The sequence below is a fragment of the Passer domesticus genome, chromosome 6, assembly GCF_036417665.1.
Source record: "Passer domesticus isolate bPasDom1 chromosome 6, bPasDom1.hap1, whole genome shotgun sequence".
NCBI classification, from domain to species: domain Eukaryota; kingdom Metazoa; phylum Chordata; class Aves; order Passeriformes; family Passeridae; genus Passer; species Passer domesticus.
The window spans coordinates 46,832,063-46,858,523 of record NC_087479.1 but is presented as its reverse complement, the minus strand read 5'-3'; the positions used below and the strand labels follow the sequence as shown (position 1 = coordinate 46,858,523).

The following is a 26,461-nucleotide window of genomic DNA, read 5'->3' as shown; positions in this document are numbered from 1 at the left end:
GGAGCTGTGGGGCAGGCGATATTTTTGGCTCAGCTCACAGATTGATTCCTGCCCACTCTTTCCCTGCTGCTTGCAAGAAAGGGTCCCCATCCGAGGATGTAGAGAAAGCTTTCAAAGCCGTGGAGTGGGAGCACAGTGCTGCAGCTTCCCAGGCACCAGGTAACATGCATGAGCTAAAAATCTCCCATCCAGCTTGCCTTTTCTAGCTGTCCTGCAGCTTATCCCCTTGCCGCCCTCCTGCAACCCACCAGCCCACTCCAGCCAATGCTTTTGTTATTTGTCAGGTGGTGGGGGGGGGGGGACAGTACATCCATCCTCAGCACCCCAGCACCATGTGGGAGTTTGCTGGGTGGGGTGGGGAGATGGGTGGGCACCCCGTGCTGCTGAGGAGAGCAGCAGCTGCATGGGAACACATGGCCAGACCCGGTATCATCACCTCCACACCCCCTGCAGCTCTGCCCAAAGCACTAACACGGCAAAGCAGCGTTCACGCTGTGCTTTCGGAACCACCAAGCAGTTCTGCTGCCTTCCACTGGCTCCTTTCCCTCAAGCTCTCCACCAGCTGGGCATGCCTCCAAGAAATACCACATTTGCCCAAACTAGCAGCAGAGTGGGGATGCATGGGAGGGGAGGCTCCCAGCTGTTTCTCTTTTCATGCCTGTGGTGGGCCCAGTTTGGCAATGGCCTTCACCAGCCCCCTGTGCCCGCCTGGATCCAGCTACAGACTGTCCAGCCAATGGGGGCTGCAGCTCAGGCCTGTCACACCAAGGACTGGATCAATCAGCTCAAAAGAAAGCGTGTGTGTGTGTGGTTGTGTGCCCAAGTGCACGCAGAGCCTGGGCTTACAGCAGGGTGTTCCCAGCAGGTGTGGACTGAGCTCTCCCGTGGGCCCACGTGCTGCCAGCCATTTGGCAGGAGCAGAGTGAGCATCTTGCAGGGCTGCACAGCCTCCACCAGAGCAGTGCTGCTGGGCCAGGGGAGTGCTCACATCCCTCAGGTTTCACTGGAAGCATCCTGACAAACGTGCAGCTGGTACAAGCAATGGGAAGGGCAGGTAATCAGACCTCTCTGCTGCAGCTCCATTTGCAAATGGATGAGAAACAAACATTACTGCCTGCAGGATCCACTCAGTTCCTGTCAAGCAACAGCTCCAGACAACACCCATCTTCAGATCATGTGTCACGTCCATGCTCTGTCCTCCCCACCACCATCACCTGGGAGCATGGCCTTTCTGCTCAGTACTGTCCCTAAGGACATCTTTGCATCCCATGGGCTGCCTCTGTCAACTCATGTCCATGTCATCCATCTCGTTTCCAGTCCCAGCATGATCTGGATCCCTCCTCCCATGGGATTGAGGGTACCTTATTCATCCCTTGGTGAAGAGGGCTTGTCTGATGCACACCTCTTACATTTGCTCTGCTGACTCCTGGCTCACAACCAAGGCTCATTCCCCACAGCCCAATTTGTGTTTGTCCTTTCTTCCCCTTGTGGGTCTCTCTATCCAGTTTAGCATGTAACTACAGGCCTCTCCAGCATTTGTTTCATAGCTTAGCCACATACCCTGCTTTTCACACATTCTGTGTCAAGCCTTTATTTCTCCTCTTGATTCCATCACGCAGCAGTTTCGTTCACAACCTGCCACATTTTCCTCATCAGCTTTGTCTCTGGCTATTTTAGATGCTCCTGCTCTAGGATATATAATTATTGCATCATCTGCTGTCCCTGCACCAGCAGCAAGGTGTCTGGGGCTCTCCTCTGAGCTCCACAGCAAACACCACCAAGTGCCTCACACTCCCTACTGATCACAGAGACCAGATGAGGGGGAGATGATCCCAGCTGTGCCTGCCCAGCTGCCAAAAGCCACCCAATTTCATTAGGTGAGGGTGCAGCAAGCACCTGTCAGAGAAGCCCCTCTCTCCCACCAGGTTAGGAGACAGCACCAAAGCTAAAGAGCACACATGGGGTCACAGACATGAACCAGGGTCTCAAACCACAGAATGTCCCTCTGCCAGCTGACCTCAAGCCAGAGCCTGGCATGCTTTTACTGTGACAGCATACAGCAAACCAGCGTCCCTCCTTGAACAGGAACTAGAAGCTGGGGCAGAGATCTAGACAGGTTTCCATAGGTAGCCTGGCCCAATGTCACATTTCTTCTTGCTAAGTAGGAACACCCAGACTGGCTGCTTGAGAAGGGCCACAGGAATTTATTGTGTTGCAGTGAAGCTGTAATCAACTCTTCTCATCTTTTCTGGCTTTTGGTTGACCTATTGCAGCAGCCAGTGCACTCAAGGGAGATGATCTTACACACAATATGCACTCACATTAGCCCAGATAATTTTACAAACTGCATGAAGATGTGCACCATGGTCAAAGGCTGGTGTGTGTGTTTTGTTTGGTTGGTTTTTTTAAAATATCCTTTCCCTGTGTTCATAGCACACCAGTCAGCAGGCAGCATTTTCATGGATCATTGCCTCCATGGCTGGCTAATACTCAGCCAGCAAGCTGAAATAGCACTGGAAAAGTTCATCCGAAAACCTCTACAGCCCTGGAAGGCTGAAATCCTACATGTTCATTAAAGACTACAGAGTTTGTAAATAAAATCAGCTACATCCTTCCCATAAAAGTGCCCAAGAGAGATCCAATTTCTGAGATAAAGCAATGCCTATCCCTATTACTCTCAAACAGAACAAACAGATCTACTTTCAAAGCAGACTTTGCTTTGGCCCTGGAGTTGGGCAAGAGGAGCTCCCGAGGTCCTTCCTCACCCAGACTTGCCCATGACTGCACTTACACCTTCATGGTAGAGCTGCAGAGGAAGTTTCACTGAGACTCTCTGTCATTCTTAAATGGTTCAGCTATCCAGAGTGAATTTAGTTATGAGGAAAATGTATTTTACTTGAGCTCACAGTCCGAGTCGTTCTTTATACCCCCTCCTCTCCAAAGTCATGTTTGAATGCTTTCAAAACATTTTTTACTCTTTTGCATGATATAGATATTTTGGGTTTGGCATTGGGTTTGTTTGCTTCTACAAATAACAGCCTTGAAATAATTGAAGGTATCCAGAAAAATGTATTAAGCTGACTGGGAAAGTGTGCAGAAGTGTTTTTCTGCTCTGTGGCATTCAGTTATAAACCTTTTACCATGATTCAGGGCAGAGGGGAAATGGGAATCACAAAAGCCATTTAAGAAAGCAAAGTAAATTTTATACAGTTCCCCTATGCCCTTTCTGCTCTTCATCCCACCCCAGAGAGAGGGATTCTGCAGGGGGGTTTATTCAGCAGTTCAAGGTTAGAGTAGATGCCCTAAGTTCATTGAACACTCTTTCCAAGTTAATTGAAGTAGCTGTCAATAAAAAGGCAGATCAGATAGCAGCTAAGTAAGTACATTCAGAGAAAGGACAGAATATAAATACATATATATATATATATAATTATTTTCAGTTCCTGGGCAAAATCCAATGACCTGTTTTACACAGCCAGTCAGGAAGAGATCAGAATAGCCTTAAACTTTATAACCAGCTCCTCTGAGTTATCAGCAGACCACTATCATTTTACTGGTGATAATGGGATCCTGGGGAATATGAAACAGCCCAAAGGGGCTGAGCAGAGACTATCTTTTCCCCCAGGCTCCTCTAACACCATCCTCTTGGCACTTGGGCTCAGGATCTCTGTCCTTGGTTGCCTTTCCTCTCCCCAGAAGTGCCCTGGTGCAGGCTTTGCATGCACAGTGATGCACCTCTTGCAGCAGCCATTCAGGTAACAAGGAGAGCAAACAGTTGCCAGGCTCTGGGTTCACCTACCTGAATCCTGGAAGGCGGCTGGGGAGCCTCAGCGTGCCAACAGCTTCTCCTGGTTGTGGCTTCACGAAATCACAGTTCAGAGGCAAAGAAAGGAGAATAAAAGGCAACAAACTAGCATTCTCTTATTGATGACCACATTCCCTACACACACCTGCATTTAGCTTCCTGGCACCGCTGTTCTCCTCCTGGTATCTGGCGGGAGGGAGTCAACCAACATTTCCATGGAGGTCTCTAGTGTGTCATCCCTTCTGTGAAACTTGGTTGGTAGAAACATCTGCCTGTCTTATCCCCTCTTAGCCTGTAAGAACAGAAACTCTGCATCTTTGTTAAGAAATAGGAATGGATCTGGGCACTCCCTGCTTCAGCATGTGCAAACACAAGCCAGCCCTTTGCATCATTCATACAGCGTGTGCTGCAAATACATGCATTAGGCTGGTGTGGTTTCAGTGGTGACAGTGGCAGAGCAGGGTAAAATGTGTCCTTGGGCATTTCTGAAGTCTGTTAAAATATTCAGAACATGGGGTTTCTTCAGTTTCCAGTTGGGTTGTGATTGCCTGGTTGGTCGTTTTTTTTTTCTCCCCAGCAACATCTTCAGTGTTGGGGGCCCACAAAGTCACTAGCACTCCAAAAAAATGAGGGCATTTTGAGACATTGAAATTGTCAGTCAAAGAGGAATTAACTGCATTAGGGTATCTGTATGAAGGGCTGAGCAGCTACCCCAAATCCTCCCGGAGGTCTGCGCTGCAATAAGGAACAGCATGTCCTGCAGAGCCAGGCAGGACCTCACCAGTCATCAGGGAGGGGAAGAAAGCAAATGGAGAGCTCACCTCTGACACCCACTCCAAAGCACCAGCACATGCCCTCCTTCCCACAAGAATCAGCCTCATCAGATGGGCCAGACCTCTGATGGATGAAGGAAGAGCTTTGCTACCTTGATCCATGAGGGGGTAACTCAGATCAGAGAGCAGTCAGTGGGCAACAAGGCTCAGCAGGGAGAAACAGAAGGAATTTGCCTTCAGAGATGGCTTTGTGGAGTGGCTCACCAGCATCTCAAATGCCATATGAAACAGCCCAAGCTTAACCTGGGCATAAAGCTGCTCTGTAGACCTCCAGGAAGCTGTTCTCACGTGTCCCCTTCTTCCTGGGAACATGTTTAACTCCCCAGCTGCCATGGCATTCACATTTAAAGGCTCCTGAAAGCCTGGGAAAAAGCAAAACCTGAGAAGTCAGCTGGAAAACGGGATGAAATGCCTCAAGGCCAAGAGGCAGTAAGCACCTGCATGGTGTCTGGGCAGCTCACAGGCTGCCCCAGACAAGGCAGGCATTGATGCCATCCTTTCCAGCTCACTTCAGCAGCCTTAGCTGAGATCTTGGAGTCAAACCATAAACCCCTCAACCAAAATTCACCAAAGTAATCAACTCCAAACCTTCTCTGCTCTCAGCGCAGCATTTTTTACACTTGCATCCTCTGCACATTGCATGTCCCTTGCTAGGAACAAGTAAAGACAGAGCCAGAGTTTGCTCTCTTCCTCTCTCGGGAAGGTAATAATCAAAGCACAGATCCAAATTTGCATTTTGCAACCCTGACTTTTGCAAAACAGTAAATCTTACCACCCAACTTGAAAAGCCTCCAACTGGTTTCATCGCCTGGAGCTACTGTGCTAGAATAGCTGTCCTGGCACCATCACCATCCTCTGCCCTTCACCTCTCCAGTACTTCAGATGCTGAACTTTGCAGAGCCAAAGTTGGGAGCACGCAGAGGTGTCACTCGATAGCCCCTCTTCACTCTAATTTTAGGTGTTAGAACTTTAATGCTTTTAAAAAGTCCCTTTATTTATTTTTGAGAAACCTCTTTTACTTAGTGACTACCATAAACGCTTTTCTATCTGATGTTTTGAACTGACCTACAGGGCTGTAGAAGTCACAACCAACCAGCACCTGGCATGATCTCAAAGGAACAATCACCTGTTAAATTTTGTAAACTGGACTGAGTAGCATGATGCTCCCAACATGCAAATGATTTCAGATGGAAACAAATTACACATCAGTAAGTAATACATTTCTTTTTGGTTTGTTTTTTGGGGTGTTTTTTAGTTAATATTGATTTCTGATTTTTGTGGTAGACTGTTCCTCCATCACTCATTTGTTTTCCCTGGGACATGTCCTTGCTGCATCTGCTTTAGACAACTAAGGCACAATCCCAGTGGGATTCAGGGGATCCTGCCTGGACACCCTAGATTTAGTCTAGGTACCTCTCCAAGGATAAGTCAGGGTGGGCCATTCAAGAGAGGGGCTAGGTCTCATCCTCACACTATTTACACCTAAATGGATGAGAGAGGTTGACAGTGAGGATGATGACTGAGCAGCAGGATGGGAGTCAGGACCAATGCCTGGAGCTGCAGTTTTATGTCCCCAGATGGGGTGAGCAAGGCAGGAGACCAGTCATGGTGCTCACAGCTGCTCCACAACCTTGGGGAAGACCCACCTATCCAACCAAGCATCTCATTGGATAATTACACTTGGAATTTGCTGCTTTCATGCCTTAAAGGGCTCACTTGTATAAATCCAAGTGGGATCTCCCCCTTACTTTTACTCAACCTTCCCCCATTCTTCCCATCATCCTCACATGTCCCAAGTCCATGACACTTTTTTCTATTTATTTAATGCTGGTCTTCAGCATTGCTAAGCCACTATTTCTGAGAGTTATCAGGAAGAGAAGAAGCACTTTTCTGAAAATTTGTGATCTAAATCAAATCACTCCGCTGCAACCAATGCAAAATTCCAGGGGAACAACCTGTCTCAACATCAGGATCCTTGGAATGGTTCCATTTCTAAAGTAAATCCTAGCTCCAACTGCACTTTTGTCAATGTGAAATACATTTTCTCTCTTAACCTGCTTATATACAGATATAATGCAGCATCAGGGAAAATGTCTTGAGCTGGCAAGGAGTTACCAACAGACCAAGCTCAGAGCCTTGTTCAGCAGCATATCAGCTGCCACCTCAGTATTTATAGCCACCCTGCTCTTTGAGCTTGTTTATTTTCCTTCCCAAAGGTGGTGGTGGCAGGAGGCAAAGCTCTGATATTCAGGCTCAGGTGTCCCCAAGGCTGACCTTTCCTTCAAAGAGCAGAAGCTGCAGACACATTTCAAGGAACAAAGTCATTTGGAAACTCTAGACTCTTATGTCCATTACCACCCAGTGCAGAGCTGCAAACAAGGGCTGAGCAGAGGTCTGATAATTAGCATGCTCACATGTACACTAGGATGGATGTAAAAATGAACCTGTAATTATTTTATACCTGGAAAGAGAACCAGATGAAGTCCAGCCCCCAGTCTTGAGGCAGAATAAGTTTTACATGAAGACGTAGCACTCAAAACAGCCTTGAGTTTTCCACTATTTAAGTTTCCCCCAAGTTTAAATAATGCTGTTTTATAGCATTACAGTAGTCATGGACCACATTTTTCAATCCCATCTTGCATACATTCATGTAGAATTCATCTGTTAGACCCTGTTGGGGAATAAAGCAGTCCTGAAGCCTGCCACAGAAAAACAAACAGCACATTTCAGTAACACTAGAGCCTCCACAGATTTATTTCCAAGCCGATGCTGCCAAAATTATGTTCCCCTTCTGCATAATCTAGACAAGATGGGTAAAGAAACAACACCTCAAGGTATGCCACCAGCTCAGAGCACTGAGAGCCCACACAGGGGTTCCCAGTCTCTCTTTTTGGGCACTGCCAACCTGCCAAGGGGATGGCAATTTGGGGAAGCATGGCAGCACAGGGGATGCAGGCAGCTAGCAGATGCAGGCATCAGGAAAGCATCACTCCTCTCCACCAGGCTTTTGATGGTAAAAACTAATCCTGCAAGACTCACTCAGTGTGACAGTTTGTCCTTGCTAAGCTCAAAATGCAGCAGTCTCAGGAGAAGACAGAGCTAAGGTCTCATAGCAGAAGCCTCTGAGATGCCAGTACTGCAGAAACCACAATGCTGGGTAAAATGAACAGAGGAAAGAGAGGAAGCAGTCAGCAACTGACACCAGAGCAGTAACTGCTGCAGAGTGGCACCAGCCTGCTCTCCTTCACTCACAAAATCAGCCACAGGTCCCTACAGGTTCCTGCTGAGGGAAGAGATGAGCCTCCATGCCCTCATCCCCTCTTAGCATTGCCCAAAATGCACATCCAGCATATCTCAGCCCCAGCATCCCTTTTTTTCATTTTGGGGAGGTAGGGGAAGATTCTGGTAACCCCACTGTCAGTCCCACCACCCTGTGCACACCATGTTCCTTTGGGAGGAGAAACAGCACAGCATCAAGTTAATTCAGCTGTGGAAACATTCCCCTGGCAGATGTAAGTACCTCATAAAGAGCTGCACACATTCACTCCGAGCCAGTTCTCTCCCTGGTTCCTGACCACCACTAGAGAGCTCTGGTCTCCCACAACCTGCTCACTTCCCTGCTGTCACCACAACCTGAATTACAGCAGTTGTTTATTGAAACCACAGCTTGGTCCCTTGTGGGCTTTAAGTGGAGAAAATATACTCTGCAAATTAACCCTCCTTAGAGGAGGAATCTCACACAAACAGCCTTTAGGGCCTTCTCTGCCCTCTCCAAACTGGCAGGGCACAGGAGTAGTAACTGGAGAAGTTTTCAGCCATCATTTCCACCTGCCAGCTACAGAACTGTATTGAAAAATCAGTGCAACCAGTTTGCACACATGCAAAGTAGTGTTATTTTCACCTCAAGCCAGAGCTCTGCTCCTGCTCCAGCCCCACTTGAAAATCCCAGCACAGCAGAGGAAGGGCTGAAGGGAGGAAAATGGGGCCATGCTGCTCAGTGCTTTGAGGACCCCTTGAATTCCTCCATTCCCAGAACTGAAGCAGAGGATGGAGAGAACAAGGGTACCAATCATCAGAAATGCAAGAAGTTATATTTGGAATTCTCCTTCCGCACCTACCCTTTCCTAAAGTGTTAGGATAGCACAAGCTCTCCATTGTCTCTACATCATAAAAGTGTTATTACTTGGAAGGTCGCCCCCATAAAAAGGTTCTTCCATAAAAAGGTAGATGGTTCCAGATAGAGCCATCAGCTCATTAGTGTGCTGGGCTCCAGTACAGACAGCTATACTGACCTTATCAAAGCTGGATGAGCAGGATTCAGAGGATTTTTATTTTTTAATAGTTGATATCACCAGTGATTTTGGTTGAAGCCTGTGATGTTGCTCAGGTCTCTTACCTGGGGAGTTCAGCTCTGTGCTTCTCCTAGCAGATCACACTCCCCAGGAAGTCTCTGCAGGCTGCTCCATTGCTCACCCAAGCATTACTCCTTCCCCTTTTAGAGGGGAATTACAATTACTCCCAATGAAAAGTACAGCAAAAATAGCATGGATGTAGATGGGGCAGGCACACAGAAAGCCCCTTTCCTGAATATGCCAAGCTCCTTTTCTTCTTGTCATTCAGACTGATGCTTCTTCTCCTCCACCTCACATTCAAGCAGAGTTTCAAGGTCTTGGAAAACAGCTTTGCTGCAGACTCCTATATGAACAAAATCCTCAGAGCTGCCATCATTACAACATCTTCAAATTTTATTAAATGCTTACCAAAAAAAGAAAATCCAGGGGGCAGAAAGTTTTAAGCAGAAATCACACTGATGCAGGAGGAAAAACAAGCTGCCCTCCCTCCTCCAGGAGGGTAGAAATAAGTTGCAAAATTATGTTGATGTAGGAAGAAGGTAGGAACGAGACTAAAGAGGGGATGGGGGACATGTTAACACCATGAAGTATGAAGACATAGGAGAGTTCAGGAACAACCCTAGAAGCTGATTTGCAGACCTCAGGCCCAAGGCCAGACATGCCACTCTTGAGGGACTCAGTTTCCTCACATTCACAGCAAGCCTCGGTCTCCCCAAACAATTCACCAGGATGCCATTTCACCAAGATAGCTTCCAGCAGCAGCAGCCATTTCCCAGATATCCTGCTCAGCCTCAGGAACACAGCTCACAAGATACCAAGGTGCCACCACATCTAACTTTTAGAAGTGCTTCAGTCACTGGCACTGCAGCCCACAGGTTAGAGAATGAGGAAATCACCTTCCCAGAGAAGGGAGATAACACCAGTGGTCAGCACTCCTCACCTGGGAAAGGAGATCTCCAATCCATCTTAGGCAGAGGAAGGCAGCAGCTATTTGAAACAAAGCTGCTATGGCCCAACTGAGACAGAAAAGTGGCAGGAACATTTTGGCATGGGTACATAACTGATTAAAGAATGATCTGGGAAAAAAGAAAAGACTAAATTGAATGCAGTTTGATGTACACAGCAGTGATGGAAGTCCCTCAAAGCAGATGACAGAGGGACAGAGGCTGCATCATAAACAGGGCAAGACTTGACCCACAGCTGGCACCAACCAAGTGACAAGTGGTCCTTGCACTCTCATCACACTCCCCTTACAGTCTTTTTACACTCAGGACCTGCCCACTGCCCTCATTTCAAACATCAATTCTTCAGTAGATTTCTGCTGAGTTCCCTTCTCTGCCGCCACCCACCCACCAAGGGCCACAAAACCAGAAATTCTTAATCACATAACAAAAGCCTTGCCTGCTCAGCAGGGCAGCAGATCCCTCTCTTCCAACACTTCAGGTGAGGGAACAGAACCACTCATCTCCATAGCAGAGACAGATTTAAAAAAATATAGAAAAAAAAGCCAAGGAGTCACATAGAAAGTTAAAACAGGAATGAGTTTTCTCAGCTGATCTAGTTCCTTTCATCCATCTGGAGGCAGTGTGGGGTATTGCTCAAACCCCAAGAGGAGCCAGGCTGTATCCAAAGCAGACTGACAGCAGTCAGGAGAAGAGAAACATCCTTCAATTATCTTCTGTGGAGCAGAGGAAATAGTGGCATGGAGGGTCGCAGTGAGTCAGGACCAAGCTCAGCTGCAAGACAAGAAAACAATGTTATGGATGTCATTTGGCCACTCACGAGCAATACCCTGGGCTACACAAAAACTGTATCTCCTCCAGCAATTACAGGTTGGTTTCTCCCACCCATTTTCACAAAGCCCTGTGAATCATAAAGCTTTGGCATAAGTGAACTGTGCTGGGAATGTCCATGCCCATGGCAGAGGAGATGCCGAGGGCTGCACGCCCCGCAGAGGTCATGGCTGCACTCCTGCCACACTGTCCCCCGCCCCAATAAAAGAGTTTCACAGGCTTCCTCCCAAGCCCAAGAAAGCCACTAAAGCAGAGAGTGTCCCCACAGCCCCTGACAGCCGCAGCTCTGCTTGGGACCATCTGCAGCAGTGTTGGGTTCCTGCAGCTCTCCATCTGCTCCACGCACGACAGCTGGTGCAGCCAAGGGGCTCCAGCACACAAATGACTTTTCCATCACTTGATAAACGACTCCTGCATGCTGACACTCTCCCCACTATTCCCGATTTGGGGCTGACTGCAAATGGAGCCAAGTCAGGAGAACAGTTGGGGTCCAAGAGTGGATGAGCATCCATCCACCCATGGGAGCTCAACCAGCAGCAGAGGAACTTAACCCTTTGAAAGCCTCTTGACTTCAAGGTTCACCTCCTTCTAGCTTATCACAAACCCACACAAGTTTCTCAGGCAGTGCTTCCCCTATTATCCCCAGGCTTTCAGCTCCAGCCTTTCCACTGGCAATAAAGCAAATTTGTCTGCCCCTTTATTTTTGCTTCATTAGGTGGCAAGGGAGAAGACAAATCTTCCTTGATGAGAATTTCTCCTGAGCACACAAAGCTCTGAAGGAGATTCAAAACAAAGCCAGGCATGACAGGGAAGACAAATAAATTAACAGCTGATTTCCTTTTGCTGTCTCTCAGCATCTCACTGCTCCATTAGTCAAGCACACAGATTCCAGTACAGTCACATGCCATGGAAGTCACCACCCATAAGGACCCCAAGACCCACAGCACAGCAGGTTTCAAGTCAGATGGGATGCTGAGATAGGAACAAGAGTGATTTTTAAAGCAGAGACTATTTGTAAGAGACAACAAACCTTGAGGTTATACAGCATGAAGCAGCCTCTGACTTTGGGAGCAAAGGGATTTTCCTGGTGTGTGCATACTAAACTCTGAGAGCCCCCATGCCCCCCTCAGCAGCATCTGGCAGCTTGCAGCAAATCCCAGGCAAGCTCCTTCTCTGACTTACGTGGGGAGCTGCATTTTTCTGGAGTGCAGCAGTCCATAGGACAAGGAAAACACTCCAAGAGCTGATCAGTAGCTGGGAAGTTCACTGCCCTGCCTCTTTAGTATTCCCTACACAAGCCTGAAGCAGGTCAACCTTATAAATCTGGTTTACCAGTGCTGCTGGACCATAGCTCATCTTGTAGTACAGGCTGTCCATGGGACCACATTAAACAGAAGCAGATTAAGTCATTCCACAATAAATCCTACCATGAAGTGCAGATATTTGCTCACCCTTCAGCAGGTTTTTAAAAAGGCACAAAAAAACCCCCATAAACAAATACCAATTCCTACACAAAAAGAGCCAGAGCAGTGTCACACAAAAGTACCTACATGTCCCTCCAACTGAGACATTTTGCCTTTCTGACCCAGAAGGACCTAAAACACCCATGAGGCTGGGGAGGAAAGCAGGTATATGACAAAGGAATGGGCTCTCAGCCTTTTTTTGGAACAGTGCAGACTTGCCTCTAAGAGTAGCTCCTAGAACAAAGCAAATCCTAATGACAGCCTTGTGCCTAAGGAATGAAGCTGATAAGACACTGGGAATGTCCAACAGTTGTCACCCCCAGCTGACACAAATCCCCTCCAAGCCCCCTCACAGAAAACAGCAGGTCTCTCATGCCTACAGCTAAAGCAAATCATAGAATGATAGAATAGCTTGAATGGGACCTTTAGTTGAAAGGGACCTTTAAAGGTCATCTAATCCAACACCCATGCAATGAACAGGGACATCTGCAACTAAATCAGGCTGCCCAGACCCCCATCCAGCCTAACCTGGAATGTTTCCAGGGATAGGGCATGCACCACCTCTCTGAGAAACCCGTTCCAGTGTTTCAACACCCTCATGATAAAAAAAAAAACCACCAAACATCTTCCTTATATCTAGTGTGAATCTACCCTCTTAGTTTAAAAGCTTTACCTTTATTCTATTGCAACATGCCCTACTAAAACTCCTGTCCCCATCTCTCTTATGAGGCAACTTTACATATTTAAAGGCCATAATAAAGTCTCCCCAGAGCCTTCACTTCTCCAGGATGAAGAGCCCTAACTCTCTCAAGCCTGTCCTCATAGAAGTGTTCCATCCCTCTGATCATTTTCGTGGTCCTCCTCAGGACTTGCTCCAGCAGATCCATGTCTCTGGTACTGAATGCACCACTTGCTGGACACTGCCTGTACCCTGCCCACCACAGCCTCTGGAGGGCAGCTCATCCACCACGCTGAGGCCTTGAAGCTTTTGAGCTCAACATGCCACCTCTCCAGTGCTTTTATTTGCTGCTGCCTTAAAAAAAAGAAAAGCCATCCTTCTCCCACCATGGCCAACCAGTTTTGGCAGACACACCACCTGCTTGCTGGGTATGGATCACCTTCCCAGCCCAGTGCTGACAGCAGCACTGCAAGCCCAAAGCCAGCACTGGGCACTCAAGCACAAATAGCTGTTCTGCACTTTCCAGAGCTCTAATCAGGATAGTTTTCCCCACACAGCAGGTATATCACATTACACACCCACACTAACCAGAGCAGGCTGGGAGCCACCAGGAGCAGGACACAGCACATGAAATAAATGGGCCCCCAGGCAAGCCTGACATCACCCTGCCTTCCCCTTCCTTGTTTCAGGATGCTCAGTTGCATCCAGCACCAGGGATTAAGGGGCTCAGTGATTTATGCCTCATTTCATGGCAAAACTCAGCAACTCTGTGCTGAGCAAGAGCCAGGATAGAGTCAGATTTCCTTCCTGGGGCTGCCAAAGAGTCATTGCAGGTCACAGGCTGTTTGGTGCTCCCCAGCTTGCTCAGGAAGAGAAAGGAGAGAACAGAGACAAGTTTTATCTTTGCATCCCCAACACAAACCCTTAGCTCCACTGTGCTCCCTGATCACTCACTGAGCTTCACCGACCAGCACTCACCAAAAAGGAGGCACTGATGAGTTACAATAAAGAGCAGGAAAAGCAGCCATGCATCCCTGCAGGAGCAGCCCGGTATTGGCCAAAGGGCTGCAATTACCACTGCAGATTAAACCTGACACAGAGCGCAAGCCATTGCTGCTTCATTCAAGAATGAGTGAAAAAGGCAAGATGGGGAAAGCCTTCCAATGGAAAGGGAAAACTTGGTTTTATCTCAGAGGAAAATGTTGTCCCTGTGCTTCATGCAGTGAGAGACAACCAGCCAGAGTCAGTGCTGTGACAAAGCACTTCCCCACTGATAAACAGAGCTTCTGAGAAGCCTGTATTTCACAGGGGTGTCTTCATGCCAGCTGAAATGAATCAAGGCCAGCATTGACTTTGATTCAAATGACACATGTAGTTTATGGCTGTTCTGTTGTATGTAACATTGTATCAGAGTATTAATAACTGAAATTTGGAAAGCCATGAAACATTCCTGCTTTTTGCCTCTGGAGTTGTTTCAAAGCTTCAAAATTTCAAACCCACTTTGTTTCCCTTGACATTTCCTTCCAAATCCCATTAGGGCTTGCCAAGACACGAACATCTGGGGTCCCCAGGAGCTCTCACTGTGCTCATGCCAGGAGCAGAAGGGCTCCAGGTTTGGCAATACAGCTTCCCCCCAGGACATCTCTTGCCCTGCCACACCCACCCTCAAGACTGGCTGAGGTTACCTCAGGAGAGTAACTAAACAAAGACTGATGCTCTTCTCTCGCAATACTGACTCCATAGCTTTTAGACAGAGGAAGAGGAGGACTTGTATATAAATATTTCAGAATGCAGCCCAGTGCTAAAGCCCACACCAACTCTAAACTTGGTCTTTTCTTGCAGGAAATGACAATGCTGATAACAGTATCATCCTCCACCCAGCCTATTCCCAACCACCACCCCCTTTCTCCCCCTCCCACCCTACCAAAGCCTGGGAAGGACAACCTGCGGCTGCAGCGGCTGCTGAAGAAGGCAGCCAGGAAGAACGCCATCCTCACCTCGGAGCAGGGCAAGGCCTTCCGCTCCAGCCTTTCGCCTGTCAACGAAGCCAGCCCCGACCAAGAGCGTGCAGAGAGCGCTGCCCCAGCTGCAGAGAGCCCTGAGGCCACAGCAGCCCCCTGTGCCCCGCTGCCCACCCAGCTCTCCGTCAGGCCCGTCGGCCACCGCGCGCCCTCCCCGTTCCGCAAGGGGAAGCCTTTCGCGCTGAAGGTCACCGAGCAGCGGCGCATCGCCGAACACGTCAAGCTCACAGCCTCCTCAGCCATGCCCCTGCTGCAGAAGCCAGAAGCTCCTGAGACTCCACAGCAGCCTGAAGGCATGGGCTCCCACCTTCCCTCTCCATCTGACCCTTCAGTATCTGTTTTCTCCCAGCCTCCTCCTTCCAGTACACCCAGCAAAGAAAGGGCACTGGAGGTTACCTATGTCACCAAGGTGAACACGTTTTTCCACAGTGTCAAGCCACCCAGGGCTAAGACTCCCACACCAAACCCGACCCAAGGAACTGTCAGCCATGAAGACAAAAGGCCTACTACCCCAGCGCCTCAAACAAGCAGCTCTGAACCACCTCCAGAGCAGACACCAACCTCACTTAAAGACAGCAAGGCTGCTCCCCCCTTGCCAAAACCTCCCCTCGTTCCTGCTGCAGAGACAGAGCCTCCTGATCAGGCTCCCAAGCCTGTTCCTACGGAGAAGCCCAGCACCTCTGATGCCCACACCAGTAAGCCTACAACCCATGGAAGTGACACTGAAATATCCAGATCCAAGACAGCTCCTGAATTACTGGAACAAGACAGAGACATCCCAGAACCATCAACATCCAGCGCTCCCTGGAGGCAAGCACGCCCAGCAACAGTGACTCCAGCACAAGCTGAAGGTACCGGGTCCACGTCCACAGACACCAAGGCAGAACACGTCACTGAACCCCAGATGAATCCCAGCTTACCCAGCACCAGCTGTCCCCCCAAGGCTGAGCCAGTACTGTCATCAGGAGAAGCACCAAGACCTCCTGGAACCAGTGCCAGTGGCTGGCATCGCCTCAGGAAGCACTTGATGGTGCAGCCAGAAGCAACCAGCTTCCCAGAGTCCAAGCCAGAAAATCTGGAACAGGAGGAAGGGAATAAAGAGGATGCTGCTCAAGCAGTCATCAAACAAGACTGCATGCTGGTTAAATCGAAAGCCATGAGAATGTGGGATGCCATTTTATACCAGGTGGCACTCGGCAAGGAGAAGAAGCAGCAAGCAGAAGAGAAGAAGCCACAGAAGGAAGAAGGCTTCTTCCTTCCCCGCCGCTTACCCATCCTTCTACACAAGCCGCGCTTTGACGCCCGGAAGCTGAAGGAACTGGCTGCCAAGCCCATGACCAAGATCAGCACCGTGTTCGAGGTGAGCCGCTTCCGGCCCAAAGGGGCCGAGGAGCACGCCAAGAGCTTCAACAGAACGGCATCCGGATGGTCGGTCCACTGACGCCAGGCTGCTCCACGCCTCGGAGGGGCACCAGCCTCTGACCCCGCTGACTGCCCAGTGGAGCCAAGTGCAAGGAAAAAAGGAAATTAAATAAAACCCCTCCAAGCCAGCCGCCCCACATGCTGCAGGTTTAAGGATTACTCTCCATAAATTTGAAAGCTCAAATGTGTAACTACCGCATCCACAGGTCACAGGAAAACAAACATGTTTGTTTTAGGAAGAGTCAACAACAATCACTGGAGGCAGTAACAGATTGAAGGCACACAGGGAAGAGGACAAGCTGCCTATAGAAAAAAAGACCAGTTTAGAATAGGATAATGGAATCTGAATTTTTTTTGTTGCATTTATCTAAGAGATTGATCCTAGGAACAGCAGCAGTTGCATCTGAAATGAAAGAATCTGGGTTGCTCCACATCTCTAGGGAGCATCTTAGAAACCAAAGAGGGTACGTACAGCCTCTAACTCCTCCACTGAAAGTGTGCCCCACACCCATTTGCTGAGAACAAAATGGAAACTCATCCTTTCACCCAAGGCACAGACAAGAGACAGAGTAAGAAATCTTGCTCTCACCAAGCATTTCATCTGCCTATCAAAATGGGCATCATCTGACATCCTCCTAGGCCAGTCTACTAAATAATAATTCACACAAGAATAATTTTGGTTCAATAATCAAGTTCTGTATGTGTTTTCTCCACAATAGCTGATGGTTAATGTTTCCACTATAACCAACAAGACCCTGCTTTAGCATGTGGGTATCCAACTCTGTATTTAACAAGGTGCTGGTTTCTGAGGGGTTCTGCTAACCACGTGTAGTCTCATTTTCAGGGTGAACATCATGACAGTTGCACACCTGCTTGTCCCTGACATCCTGAAAAAAGGGCATTTAAAAGGAAAATCCCCAACTCTGCCCACTCACAGAAACAACAGGGCTTTCCAGTATTGCCCTTTGTGACTCCACTGCCAGCAGGCTTGTGAGCATGAAAGATTGGTTATTTCTGTTTCACAAGGGACTTGGACTTGCTGGGGTGTTCCTACACAGCTAATATAGGATTGCTATGTTTAGCCCAAACAGAATATAAAGAGCTGTGTACAGAGTTTCCTTTTACATGCACAGAGAGTATGGAACTGACCAACAGTTCCTCAGGCCAAACTGCAAACAGACTTAGAAACAGAGTCCCTTTTGCCTTTTTTGAAGTCTTCCTATTTTCAGTGATGCTATAAGAGCTGTTCATTTAGCAAACTTTCTCTTAAGTTTTCACTTTACCAGTCTTATCTCTATTCTGTAACCCCTTCCCTAATCAAAGGGCAAAAAGCAAGTAAGGATAACCCAATTATTTAAGGAGGGGATTTCTTCAAACCCCCAGTTTTCAAAGAAAAAGGTAACAAGAGGATGGAAATCACAAGTGAATCCTAGGTAAGCCTCTGCAGGATAATTTAACATTGCTGCAAGTGAAGGCTACAGAGAAACATCCACACAGCAGCACAGCCATAAAAATGTAAAGAGTGCAGTGTAAAACATGTAAAGCAGATAAAGGCAGCCTTACCAGAGAATGATAAATGGCACCTCACTGCAGCGCAGCCAGATGGATGCCTCTGCACAAAGGTCTCTATGCACAAGAGCCACAGTACTGGCAGGAAGCACAGCAGCCAACATCAATTACATTTGGGAGACTAAGTGAAGGTGGTTTAAGAAGCACTTGTGCTTTAAAGCAGCTTTTGTCCTGCACTGAGGACAACCACCCAGAGCAAACCAGCAACTCTCACCCAAGGCTTAGGTTTTGCATCTGCTGGGCTTCCAGTCAGGCTGCATTCACACCCCAGCCCCACTGCACATGGAGGAAGGATGGGGAAATGCCATTGATGAAGGATAAGGAATGATGGGGAGAGCAATTCCCACAAGCAGAAGGAAGGAGACAGAGGAAAGCAGGTCAGGGTGCATGGTTTAGCCCTTTTACCCCATATAAAGGGCAGAGGCACACAGCAAGCATGGCAAATCCTGCAGAGACAGACCCTGACACAAGAGTACCACAGATGGGAGGACACATCCCTGTAGGCAACAGACTTCTACCAATGGCTGCTCACTGGAAGTCACTGTGGGGTGTTCCAGCCTGAGCTGCTGTGCTGAAGAAGACAAGAGCAATGCTCCAGGGCACAGAATTTGCCTATTTTTCAATACCAAATGGCATCAGGCAATTGCTAAATGCCCAACTTGACACTTGCAGAAAAACCCTTGTTCCATTGCCTGCAGTGAGGTCCTGCAGCCTAGAAAGAGAGGGAAGGAGAAAAAAAAAAACACACCTGTGTTTAAGCAATTAGAAAGCTGCTAAGGTGATGTAAAGCAAGTGACAGGGGTGAGCCAGAAGGGTTTGGGAGCAAGAAGGTCATGACAGCGATCCAGCAGGAGGGAAAAAGGATAAATATAGTTCAAGGGGATGCAGAGGAGCTGGGGAGCAGCTCCCCAGAGAGCTAGAGCATACAAAACAGACAGCTAAGAACCTAAGTACACAAACAAGCCAAGCTCCTTTAGCTATCACAGCCATTTTGCTATTCACAGTAGAAAAAAAATCAATACTTCCATGTGAACAAACCCAGAGAACAACAGTGTTGTGCCATGGCTGTCTGGAGCACTGGGTGGATCCTAGGGGACATCCTGTGACAGTGCCTTGCCTTTCAAGAAAGGCTGCTGGACAAAGACCAGAGCCAAAGGCACTTTCATTTGAGCTGCTCAGAGAAAACCAGGTAGGGCAAACAAAACCTGCTGACAACCTAGCAAAACCTGTTTGCTGCAGAGAACTGAAGCTCAGTAGGTTCCACCTGGTGCACTGAAACAGACTTCAGGAGAAAGAGGAGACTGATCGAAGGGGAGACCTTACAATAGGTTTCTCAAAGTCACAGGCAGAGAAGCAAGTTGAGGATGGAAGTTCTGTGGACTAAAAACACAGCTTCAGGCAGTCTTGGGCTTGTACTGCTGCCCATCTCAAAGCAGCATTCAAAGGGCATCTCCTGTAAATGGGCACTACAAAAGGAAAAAACAAGCCTAAACAAACAAAACAATATGCAACACTCAGAAGCCAGCTCCTTAAGGGTGGGAGGGAGGGGAAAGAAGGAACACAAGCCCCAGAAGAATTCAGAAACAAAAGGTGTTTTGTAGCAGGCAGAGCTATTTTAACCTTGGCAATGAAATAAAGCTTCTTTTTTTATAGTAGGAAAAAAAAAGAGAATGAGCTTGTTTTCACCCTGAACTTCCTCCCCATTCACTGTGCCAGATGCTGCCCAGTTGGATCCAACCAGTTATCACCTCCCTCTACACCATTCCTCTATTGCCACAACCCTCTACTATCATCCACTCAAGATAACACCAGGATATCTATGAGCCTAAACACAGCAGGAACATGAGATCCAAAGGCCATTTCAAGAGAGCACAGAGCCAGCAGCACAGCTCTCCTTGCCCTTGCTGCACATCAGAGAACAGTCCTTTCTGCTCTGCTGGTCTACCCAGTACAGCAGATGTTCACATCCTTCCTGCTACAACCTTATTACAGACTGGTTCCAAGAGGTTACTGAAGTCATTAAAAGTTTTCTCCCTGATTAATTCAAGAAACCTGGGAATTAAACTCCAGAAACATTTGAATTTCAGAAGTAAATCAGCCCCCACCTCCAGCTATCTCTACTCCATGCAACTTAAGAGAGCATAAGGAAAGACAGCAGATAGAGACCATTCCTTTGAACTAGCAAAGGCAAACACATCTTCACCCAAACAGCAGCAGCTAAGAGACCTGCCCTGCAGATTAAACTAACAGAGGTATCCAGCAGCATCAGCAAGGCAGAGACCAAAACAAACCCCTGCTGTGTACCCACTCTGTTCCAGCCCAGACAGTCAGGCCCAGAAGCCAGGCTCCAGCTGTTCCCACAGAGCACCTTCCAACTCACCCAAAGTGCTGCTGGCAGAAACAACCCCAGCATCCTGCCAGAACAGCCCAGGAGGCTGTTACACAGAGCAGAGCCATATCCCACCTACCTGGTTAATGAGTTCTCCAGACATACTATTGCTCTGCAGCATCGTCTATCAACACCTTCTTGTACTGGCCGTGGCCTGTTGCAACAAATTTGTACTTTTTGCCAGAAGGAATGGACTGAACAGGAGAGAAAGGAAGAGCCCAAGTCAGCATTTTTCTCTGTTAAATAAGCAGTCAAAAATCAAGTAACTGATGCCAGAGGAGAACATAATTTGCCTTTAATCCCTGAGCCCATTCTGTACTGCCTTCTTGCCCCCTTCACACAAACACTCTGCACAGATCCATCACCTCCTTCTGTAAGCATAAGGCAACACAACAGGAACAGGATATGCAACAGGGAAGTAGATGCAATGCAGGCATTGTCAGGGAGGGCTCATCTAAGAGCCCAGACCCCCAAGCCAGGGTTGTTTTTCTCCATGGCAGGAGACTGTGGGATTTACCAGGTACTGGCAGCTTCAACACAGGAACTGACAAGATACTTTGATCTTCCTCTGCCAGCCTAGACAGTCTGAGCAGTAGCTGCTTGCTGCATTTTAGAAGACATTGCCACACAGCCCCAGATCCATCTGCAAGTGATACTGTCTTAGGTTCAGTTCCACTTAGTTTTGCATGTTTTGTTTACCCTCAGTGCCAAAAAGCATAACAAGAGCAAAATTGCTCAAATTTGCAGCTCCATTTGAGCCTAGAAGGCTGGGACTCCCAGCCCATGGGCTGAGAACCACATGCTACTCAAGAGACCTTTCAGAATTACAGGATATAGAAGTATTTTTGCCCCCATTTTCACTAGAGCTGAACCAACAGCAATCCACTGTTAGGAAGAGCTCTTAAGCATGCAATTGCATTGACAGATACAGGTAGCCCTTGTCCCTACAGAACATCTTCTCAATAGTGCCAACCCAGCCAACAGCTCTGTTCTTTTTCAGCAGAGCAAGTGCTCTCACACTCACAGACACCAACTCACCTTGATATTGCTCTCAGGTTTGGGATTCCCCTTCTGTTCCCAAAGGCTTCTTTTACTCACAATGTCTCCAGCCACGATATCCTGAGAAAATGATGCTTTCATTACCCTTCACTGCTAATGCTGCTGAACGTGCCTTTGTTCACATCCATTTCCAACCCACACATCTGACCTCCTTTTTTTATTTATAATATCACATCTGACCTATAACAGCTGCTGCTAAAACCCATGACTGTGAAAATGTCTTCCTGTTCCCAGTATACCCTATGTTTTCCTATAACTCTTCCACAAGAGTCTGAACTAGCTCCAAGATGTTTATTTTCTTAACTTTGTTAACTATTTAGGACATGTAAACATCGAGGCTTCTCTACCAAAAGGAATTCTGCTCTCATAAACAGACTTGCAACCAACATATTACAGAACCAGCCTCACCCACAACAACCAGAAAGTGAAATCCCTGAGAGCAATACGTAATGCTCTCTGCATTTTCCAAGTTTACAAGATTTATCACCTTGGTACTAGATGCAACTTCATGCTTGACAGCTGGAGCTCAGCCCTAGCCCCTGCAGGAGACACATGCATTCCCCACACCAGCTGATTTTATTCCCATTTCAAATCAGAGCTTCTTTTTATTCCCATTTCAAATCAGAGCTTCAACCAGTAACACAGAGATTTTCCGGCATGTACCACCAAGGAACAATTGGGGACCCTGTCAGAAAAATTGACTCTCCAGGGTGCAAAGCCTTACAACATGATGGAAGATCTCTAATATCAATGCCTTTGGAGCCTGTAGGCCCCACAAACAAGATGTACCAACAGGACAAACAAGGTCAATGCATGCTGTGCCCAGGGATCAGTCCCTGCCTGTGGCACAAGCAAGGCAAGTGCTCCAAGGGCTGTACCTTACAGGTTGAGGGCTTCACAGCAGACTGGGCTGTGACCTCCCCAGTCTCCCAGAGGCTTTTTGTGCTGGCCACCATCATGCTCGTGGTGGGAAGGTCAAGAGAGGGCTGCCGGACAGGTTTTGCAGCCTTTGTGGAGGTCTGGAAAACAAATGGAGACAGTTTGCCATCAGAGTGTGCCTCTTGATTATTTCTAACCCTGGAAGAACCTTGGAGATAAGGGGGTGTAAAAGGAGATTTGTACAGTCCTACTAGTTCCTGTCAGATATGCCCACACTAAGCAGAGAACACGAGAAAATAAGCATGGGACAGCCAAAGAAACCTACTTCATCTATAGAGGGACACACAGACAGGAGCAAGGAGTGCTCCCATCCAAGGGAGGACAATTTAGTCATCACCCCACAGATGGTAAGGCTGGGAGGCACAGTGCAGGAACAACACCAGCAAAGAGGGCTCCTGGCAGGGTGGGGCAGACACAGCACAGCAACCCACCTCAATAGCCTGTGTGTACTGCTCCAGCCTGTCATCAATCTTCGACACAGGGAGAGGAGGCTGACTCTTCTTTATGCTGTTGCTGCAGAACAGAGAGGAGCATTAAGGGGTTCCCCCAGTGCCTTGGGCAGAAGGGAGGACTCTGTGAGCCACAGGCAGCCTGTCACTCCTGCCCTTCCCCACAGCAGGACCTGCTGACCACCTCCCTCTGCAGCAAGTGACCTGCTTTACCCTGAGGCCAGCCCAGAAATACCTTTTCTGTATTGAGCGGTTCAGCGACTCGGTTCTGTCCGTGATCTAAAGGGGAGAAAAGACAAAGATATGACTTTTGTCCAGGGACCTCAGATGGATGCAGGTCACCTTAACTGGCCATTTCTTGGCCCTCATCTCTCACCCATATTTTGGCTAGAAGTGACTCACTCAGCCCCCATGTTCCCCTACAGATCAGTGGCAGTGAGCATTCTCCTTCCCCCTTCCCAAGCAGGGGAAGAGAATCCCAGCCAATTTCAGGGGCAAACCAACAATGTGTAAAATGGCTGACAGCTGAAACACCAACCAAGACCATTTTTTCTACTCCCTCTGGTGAAGGAGAAGGTCTCTCTCAGACCTTTGGTTTCCTAGCCAGACACAAAAAGGGAAATGGCAAGTACAGAAAGACAAGGAGAAAACTAAAGACCACATCTGCAGAAGAGAAGCCAAGCACAGGAACAGTACAGGCATGGGTTAGGTCAACTTGTCCACACCAGAGAAGCACACAGACAGGGCAAATCAGCACATGAAGCCACCTGTGAGGCAGCTCTTCATGTCAAGCCATCAGGAAAAAGAGCTTTGCACCAGGCTCCTGTGCAATAACTCTTTGGCCAAGACAGGAAGGCAAGCAAACACTTCACAACCACTGCAGGAAAGGAAAGCTGAAATGTTGCTAAACCTTGTGACTCTTTCATGCCCCAGAAAACAAGCATACAGAGAGAAAAATCACCTTGAAGCCAAAGAGGGGGCTTTCTTAACACCAGCTCCCACAGAGTCAAGGAGCAGCAACCAAGTAAAAAGGAGCCTTCTCCCCCTGTAAAACTGCTGCCTGTTGCCACAGGAAACATCACCTACCAAGTTAGCAGATAAAAAACAACACTAAATGATCCTTTAAGATGCTTTCAGGATGCCAGTGCTAAATTTCAGCTAAACAGAAGACAAGACAGTGTCACATAGAGGACACATTTACCAGATGTGCTCAAGAGCACGAGGCCCATTAGAGAACAACCAAATAGTGTAACCCTGGCTAATAGAGATGACCTGGGGAGAGCCACTCTGCAGGACCCCTGAAGCAGCACAAGAGAAGCCAGCTCTGTCTGCAGGGCAGGCTGGCTGCCTGCTGTCAGCTCGCTGCTGCCTGCCTCTGAGCTGTGACTTCAGACACTTCACCTGCTCTCTGATGGGCAGGCTGTACCTGGCAGGGCACAGCACCAACCTGAAAGGGGAATCTGGTAGAGCCTTGCCCCAGCTCCCCAAACACAAGTACATGTCAATAGGAAAAAGCCAACCCTGCCAGGGAGATGGTGTGCAGGTGCAAACCATACACAGGCATTCCTGAAAGGTCATGAACAAGCATCAGGTTAAACACAGAGGGGCCTAGACAAAGCTCTAAGTGACAATACATCTCAGTATGATAGCCTAGGTAGGAACAAGCTTTCACTGTGCTATTTTGGAGACCACCTCCCCCCACCCCTGGCATTTCCTTGTGGTGAGAATTGTGCATCTCCCTGGTCCCCAAGCACTTTCTGAAGGCCAGAAGAAGCCACAGCTGCTCATTCAGCCAGCCTCAAAGCTCAGGGCTCACAAGCAGCCTGTGACAAAACAGGACTGGTGCAAAACTTCCCCTTTGCCTCCATTCCCTCTATTTCAGCCCCCAGGCCACAATGGCCCCCTAAATCCCAAACACCCCAACATTAGCCTGCCCCAGGTAGGTGCTTTGGCCTTTCTGCTCCAAGCAGGGATTCTGCTGAGCTTCCTGTGCCAAAACACCTTCTTGGTGGCCAGTGTGCTTAGTTTTGAGTGCTCACAGAGCCCTACCAGCTGGGGTGTAAAGATCATCTTAGCTGGGGTGTAAAGATCATCCTTCCAAGCACAGATTTTTCCTGGACAGTTTTACATCCAGCTTGGTATGTGGGTGAGCTCTGACATCACCATTACAAAACAGACACTGCATCTCTAAACCTTTCCCTGGGCCAATCCTAGCAGCAGCAGTTCAGCTGAGGTTGAGAAGCTATGTGTGTTTTGGGGTTTTAAGGACAGAAGGTTCTGCACATACAAGCTGCTGAAAGCATTTTTTACATTTTCCAACCAGCCCCACTTCAGGAATATGCTTTGGCTACCCCCACCACTTTTCAAACCTGGCATTTGCACCCAGCCTGCATCCACACCTACTCTGCCTCCCCTCTTTTAATTTGGCTATAAAATGGATCCTCCACTAAGAGCAAGAATCTGATGGCTGTAGATGATGAAACCTTCCTCTTGCCATCTACTGACTGATGCAAAAGAAAGTACTTATACAATCATTCCCACTCAGGAAATATTGAGTAAGCTGAAAATAGCACAAAGCTAAACTCAAAAAAAAAAACCCAAAAAAACCTCCAAAGATTGTGCAGCCTTTTAATCTGCTATTAGAACTGACTCCTCACCATCTCCCTCACCCTCCCTGCAATCAAAAAGGTTGGTGCTTACAAAGGCAGAAAAAACCATTCAGTACAGAAACACTTATCTGTATCTATTGTATTCAAAAGCACACACACAGAAGTGAGGGTTTGTAGTAAATGCAACACAAGTCATAAGATGCAATTCAGGTGGTGTTAATAATGGGAGTTTCACAAGAGCACCAATGCAAACAGATGTGGTTGGGAAGGACACAGTGCTTCAGAGATCAGAAATCCCCATTTGTTTAAACAACTTCAGTCACACATTTTGTTCTAATTAAGAGAGAAATGCCACTGTTGCAGTTATTGGGGTTTTTTCCCTTTGGAAGGGAAATTTCATTAAGATTAAGTTCTTGTGAGTTTTGTTAAAGACTGCAGAAGTTGAAAGCACAGCTATCTCAGTATCACAATATTCCCTGGAGCCCTCAAGGAGCTTGAGGCTTTTAGAGTGACTGCTACAGCCTCCAACAGCTCAAGCAGGCAAAGTAGGAGGAGAGGAGGCTGACAGCCATGAAAGATGAGGCAAATTGCTCAGGTGGTTTGTCCCAGCCTGTAGCAGGAGGGATAATGGGATTCACACCCCACATTGCTGTAAACCTGGATAATCCTTCCCCATCACTAGCTGGGACCTCTGTTGTGACAGTTGTCATGCATCCAGCAGGGCCCAGGAACACAAACCTTTGTGGAGCACACTGCAGTGTGGTCAGAGCACAGCTCCTCCTCTTCCAGGCTGGCAACGCTTGGGGCCTTCTGGCGTTTCTCTGGTGTTTCTTCTTTCTCTCCATCATTTCGCCTTCTCTTCTTTTCCTAAGTGCAGAAAAAAAACAAGCCAGGAAGTGAGTTGGTCAAACTGCTTATTATGCAACAACAGTGATTTTTTTTCCCATCCCTCAGGCTTCCTACTTTACACTAAATAAACACAAAAGCACAGAAACTTTGAGTTAACATTATCTAATTTGGAAGCATTCAGGAAGAAGCTCATATGTCATTTGGAAGGGAGGGCAGAATCAGAAATTTTG

General features: G+C 47.9%; 2 protein-coding genes across 3 annotated transcripts in view; one reads left to right on the top strand and one right to left on the bottom strand.

Annotated features, from left to right (window-relative positions):
* Nucleotides 1-9,365: 9,365 nt before the first annotated feature.
* Nucleotides 9,366-26,461, bottom strand: part of LSP1 (lymphocyte specific protein 1) — a 47,920-nt gene continuing 30,824 nt past the window's right edge. For both annotated transcript variants that reach the window (XM_064425225.1, XM_064425226.1), the window contains exons 5-11: nt 26,121-26,249; nt 23,009-23,052; nt 22,756-22,837; nt 22,264-22,404; nt 21,365-21,445; nt 20,406-20,520; nt 9,366-10,726 (exon numbers count right to left, since the gene is read on the bottom strand). In XM_064425225.1, the coding sequence (XP_064281295.1) occupies nt 20,431-20,520; nt 21,365-21,445; nt 22,264-22,404; nt 22,756-22,837; nt 23,009-23,052; nt 26,121-26,249 (567 nt within the window). In that variant the 3' untranslated portion in view covers nt 9,366-10,726; nt 20,406-20,430. The remainder of the gene's footprint in view (nt 10,727-20,405; nt 20,521-21,364; nt 21,446-22,263; nt 22,405-22,755; nt 22,838-23,008; nt 23,053-26,120; nt 26,250-26,461) is intronic.
* PRR33 (proline rich 33) lies at nt 14,777-17,006 on the top strand. Its single transcript, XM_064422691.1, has one exon. It carries the CDS (start codon nt 14,777-14,779, stop codon nt 16,385-16,387), a length of 1,611 nt encoding a protein of 536 aa, XP_064278761.1. The 3' UTR covers nt 16,388-17,006.